The sequence below is a fragment of the Mandrillus leucophaeus genome, unplaced genomic scaffold, assembly GCF_000951045.1.
Source record: "Mandrillus leucophaeus isolate KB7577 unplaced genomic scaffold, Mleu.le_1.0 Scaffold1100, whole genome shotgun sequence".
In the NCBI taxonomy this organism is placed as follows: Eukaryota; Metazoa; Chordata; class Mammalia; order Primates; family Cercopithecidae; genus Mandrillus; species Mandrillus leucophaeus.
The window spans coordinates 166,157-171,101 of record NW_012099211.1 but is presented as its reverse complement, the minus strand read 5'-3'; the positions used below and the strand labels follow the sequence as shown (position 1 = coordinate 171,101).

Sequence of the window (4,945 nt, the reverse complement as noted above, 5' to 3'; positions counted from 1 at the left end):
AAGAGATGGGCCTGGAGGGCCCACTGTCAGGCAGAGGCTGGGCCTGGAGAGGCCGCCCACAGGCAGGAGCTGGGCCTGGAGAGGCCACCAGAGGCACGAGCTGGGCCTCAACGGGCCCGTGTGAGGGAGGACCTCGGCCTAGAGAGGCCAGTGTGAGGCAGGAGCTGACACCTGCGAGGCAGGCCACCAGAGGCATGAGTCGGGCCTAAACAGGCCACCGCGGAGGGAGGAGCTGGGCCTGTCGAGGCAGCCGGGAGCCAAGCAGGAATGTGGCCCCGGGGAGGCGCCGTGAGGCGAGAGCTGGGCCTGGAGAGGCCCCAGGGAGGCAGGAACGGGGCCTGCAGAGGCTGTTCTCAAGCCAGAGCTGGGGCTGTGTAGGCCAGCGGGAGGCAGGAGGTGGGCCTGAAGAGCTTGACGGGACAAAGTTCCGGGCCTACAAAGGCTGGCAGGAGCTGGACAGGAGCTGAGCCCAAAGAGGCTGTTGCTTGCGAGGCAGGAGTCGGGCCTGTGGAGGCCGCAGCCGGGAGGAAGAGCTGGGCCTGGAGTGGCCGCCACCAGGCAGGCAGAGGCTGGGCCTGCGGAGGCCGACGGGAGGCGGGAGCTGGCCCTGGAGGGGCCCACCTGAGGACGTTTCGCGCCTGGAGAGGCCGCCGGGAGGCCGGAGCCGGGCCTGGAGAGGCCGACTCCGGGACCACTTGGGCCTGCAGAGGCTGCCGGGAGGCCCGAGCTGGGCCTAGAGAAGCCGGCTGGAGGAGGGAAGTCTGGGGCCTGGAGATGCCGTCGGAGGGCAGGAGCTGAGCCCGGAGAGGCCACCGTGAGGCCCGAGCTGGGCCTGCAGAGCCTGGCTTCAGGACGTTGGGGGCCTACAAAGGCCGCGGAGCAGGAGCTGGGCCGGAGCTGAGTCCAAAGCGGTTGCTGTGAGGCAGGAGTTGGGCCTGTGGCCGCAGCCAGCAGCAGGAAGAGCTGGGCCTCGACAGGAGGCCGGGAGGCCGCAACTGGGTCTGGGGAGGCTGGCCTGAGGAAGTCCTGAGCCTAGAGAGGCCGCCAAAATGCAAAGACTGGGCCTGGAAAGGCCGTTCCCCGTGACGAATGAGCTGGGCCTAAACAGGCCACCGGGAGGCAGGAGTGGGGCCTGTCGCAGCTGCCGAATGGCAAGAGGAGCTCTGGACTGCGGAGGTCGAAAGAGCTTGATTGGAGACAGTGTCTAGCTACAGATGCTGGCAGGATGTGTGCAGGATCTGAGCCAAAAGAAGTTGTTTCTTGTGAGGCAGGAGTTGGGCCTGTATATGCCGCCACCGGGAAGAACTTGGCCTGTGGAGGCTGCCATGAGGCAGAGGCTGGGCCTGCAGAAGTGGTCGGTAGGGTGTAGCTAGTCCTGGACAGGCCGACTTTAGGTTGGTTTGGGCCTGCAGAGGCCCCCATGTGGCCGGAATTTGGCCTGATGAGCTTGGCTTGAGGGTGTTTTCGGTCTATATAGGCCATCAGGAGCTTGACAGGAGGTACGTCCACAGAGGTTGTTGTCTGGCTGGAATTGAGCATATAAACACATCCGGGAAGAAGACTTGGGCCAGGAGAGAACACCATGCAGCAGTAAATGGGTCTTTAGAGTCCGATTTGAGGACGTTCTGGGCCTCGGGAAGCCATCAACAGGGAAAAACCGGGCCTGGAAAATCCGTTATGTAGAACGAGCTGGTCCTAAAGAGGCCACTGGGAGGCAGGAGTTGGGCCTGGAGAGGCTGACTTGAGGCAGTTGTGCACCTGGAGAGTCTACTTAGAGGCAAGAGCCGGGCCTAGAGAGGCTGACGTGAGGTCGATTTTAGCCTGCAGAAGCCTCCAGAAGGCAGGAGTTGGTCCTGGAGAGGCCGAATTGAGGACAATTTGGCTGCTGGGAGGAAGAGCTGGGCCTGGAGAGACCTACTGGAGTAATTTGAGGGCATGGAGAGGATGTACAAAAGCAAACGCTTGGCCTGGAACGCCTCCTGTGAGGCATTAGCTTCACCTACACAGCACTGAGAGGCAGGATCTGGGCCTGCAGAGGCTGACTTCAGGACGATTTGGGCCTGCAGAGGCCTTTGGGAGGAAGATCTTGGCCTGGACAGGCTGAATGGAGGAAGTTTTTAGCCTAGAGTATGCGTCAAAAAGCAAAAGTTACACTAGGAAAGGCCACCGGGAGACATGAGCTTGGCGTACAGAGGCCATTGTGAGGCAGGAAATTCACCTGAGGAGGCCATGATCAGGCAAGTGGTGGGCCTGGAAGGGCCACTGTATGGTAGAGTTTGGGCCCGTGTAGGCTGACGTGAGGTAGGAGCTGGGTTGGGAGAGACCAACTTTTGGAGAACTGGGGCCTGCAGAGGCTGCCAGAAGGCAAGAGCTATGCCTGGAGAGTCCCCCTTTTGGCATAAGCTGGGCCTAAAGGGGCCATTGCGAGGCAACAGCTGGACTTGTCAAGACTGCTGGGAGACAGACAGATTCGTGGCCTGGGGAGGCTGCCGTGAGGCAAATGCTCAGTTTTTGGAGGATGTCGTGAGGCAGGGAGAAACTTGGCTTTTGGTAGCTGCCATGAGGGAATAGTTTGATTGCTGAGGCTGCCGGGAGGCCGAAGGTGGGCCTGGAAAGCTTTACTTTAAGAAGTCTGTGGCCTACAGAGGCTGCCAGCAGCTTGGCAGGAGTTGGGCCAAAGGAAGTTGTTTTGAGGCAGGAAATGGGCCTGTAGATGCAGCCGGGAGAATGAACTCGTCCCAGAGATGCCGAGTTGAGGACATTCTGGGCCTGGACAGGCTGCAAAAGGCAAAATCTGTGCCTGGAAAAGTCGCCATGGGGCATGAGCTTGGCCTAAAAAGGCCATTGCAAGGCAGGAGGTGGCCCTGTAGAAGCTACCGAAAGGCAGGATCTTCACCTGAGGATGCCACGGTAAGACATGATCTGGGTCTGGAGGGTCCACTGTGAGGCAGAGGCTGGCCTGTAGAGTCCGACAGTAGACAGAAGGTGGGCCTAAAAAGGCTGATTTGAGGAAGTTTTGGGCTTCAAGAGTCAGTCAGAAGGCAGGCACTGGGCCTGGATAGGGCCTGACAGTCATGAATTGGGCCTAAACAGGCCAGTGTGAGGGAGGAGCTGTGCCTGTTGAGGCTGCTGGCAGGCAGTCAGAAACTTGGCCTGGGGCAGCTGCCATGAGGCAAGAGCTGGGCCTGGAGAGGCTGCCAAGATGCAGAAGCTGGGCTGGAGAGGCCAGTGTGAGGCAAGAGACTAGCCTGTAGAGGCTGACTTGAGGAAGATTTTGGCCTGGAGAGACTGTAGGGGGCAGGAGCTGGGCCTTTCGAGCCTGCTGGGAGGCAGGCAGGAACTTGGTCAAGGATGAACTCCGTTAAGCAAGAGCTGAGCCTGGAGAGGCCATGGTCATGCAGGAGCTGGACCTATTTAAGCTGCTGGGAGGCAGGTTGTGCTGGAGAACATGATGTGAGAAAGCTTTGGGCCTATAAAGGCTGCTAGGAGCTGGGCAAGAGCTGAGCTGAAAGAGGTTGTTGTGAGGTAGGAGGTGGGCCTGGAGATGCAGCCGAGAGGAAGAGCTGAGCCTGGAAAGGCCCACTTGAGGAAGTTCTGGGCCTGGAGATACTGCCAAAAGGCAAAAGCTGAGCCAGAATGGCCACTGTGAGGCATGAGCTTGCTCTAGAGAGGTCATTGAGAGGCAGGAGCTGGGCCTGTAGAGGCTGCTGAAAGGCAGGAGCTTGGCCTAGGAGGCCAGGAAAGTCTCCTGCGAGGCAGAGGTTGAGCCTATAGAGGCTGACGGGAGGCAGGAGTTGGGCCTGGGATGGCAGACCTGAGAAAGTTCTTGGTCTAGAGAAGCTGCCAGGATGCAGGAGCTGGGCCTGGAGAGGCCTAAAGAGGCCAATGTTGGGCAGGAGCTGTGACTGGAGAGGCTGACTTGAGGAAGTTTTGGGCACGAACAGCCTGTCGGGGGGCAGGCCCTGGGCCTGGACAGGCCACAATGAGGCATGAGCTGGGCCTAACAAGGTTAGTATGAGACAGGATCTGGGCCCGTCAAGGTGGCCGGGAGGCAGGTTGGAGCTTGTTTGGGGAAGATGTCCGTGAGGCAAAAGCTGGGCTTGGAGAGGCCATTGTCATGTAGGAGCTGGGCCTGTCCAGGCTACTGGGAGGCAGAGGGTGGGCCTGGAAAGCTTGACTTGAGGCACTTTTGGGCCTTCAAAGGCCACCAGGAACTGGGCAGGAGCTGAACCAAAAGAAGTTGTTCTGAGGCAGGAGTTGGGCCTCCAGGCACAGCCAGAAGTAAAAGCACAGCCTGTAGAGGTCACCTGGGGGCAGCAGCTAGGCCTGGAGAGGCCAACGAAAGGCAGGAGCGGGGCCTTGAGAGGCCGACTTGCGGACATTTTGGGCCTGGATTTTGTGGCCTGGACTTGAGGACATTTGGGCCTCCTGCAGAGACGCAGGAGCTGGGACTAAAGAGGCCACTGTAAGGCAGGAGCTGGGCCTGTATAGGCTGCCGGGAGTCAGAAGATGGGCCCCATGAGGCCACTGTAAAACAGGAGCTGGGTCTTGGAAGGTGGCCGTGAGGCAAAAGCTGGTCCTTGGGAGGGCAATGAGAGGCAGGAGCTGGGTCTGGTGAGGTCGACTTGAGAAAGTTCTGGGCCTGAGGAGAAGACTGGGAGGCAGGAGTTGGGTCTAAAGAGGCCATTGTGGCCGAGCGCGGTGGCTCAAGCCTGTAATCCCAGCACTTTGGGAGGCCGAGACGGGCGGATCATGAGGTCAGGAGATCCAGACCATCCTGGATAACCCCGTGAAACCCCGTCTCTACTAAAAAATACAAAAAACTAGCCGGGCGAGGTGGCGGGCGCCTGCAGTCCCAGCTACTCGGGAGGCTGAGGCAGGAGAATGGCGTAAACCCGGGAGGCGGAGCTTGCAGTGAGCTGAGATCTGGCCACTGCACTCCAGC

The 4,945-nt window shown here is 59.9% G+C and overlaps 1 protein-coding gene and 1 pseudogene across 2 annotated transcripts; both read right to left on the bottom strand.

Annotated features, from left to right (window-relative positions):
- Window positions 1-205: 205 nt before the first annotated feature.
- On the bottom strand, window positions 206-2,400 carry LOC105548206 (putative uncharacterized protein FLJ44672). Its single transcript, XM_011992116.1, is given in 7 exon segments — window positions 206-433; window positions 576-739; window positions 771-882; window positions 884-1,168; window positions 1,390-1,525; window positions 2,000-2,122; window positions 2,219-2,400. Coding segments are annotated over 7 exon segments (1,230 nt in total).
- Window positions 2,206-4,419, bottom strand: LOC105548196 (annotated as a pseudogene). Its single transcript, XR_001007355.1, has 3 exons — window positions 4,341-4,419; window positions 3,449-3,609; window positions 2,206-3,194 (listed from the first exon to the last, which is right to left on the bottom strand). The product of XR_001007355.1 is annotated as an uncharacterized LOC105548196 (transcript).
- Window positions 4,420-4,945: the final 526 nt, after the last annotated feature.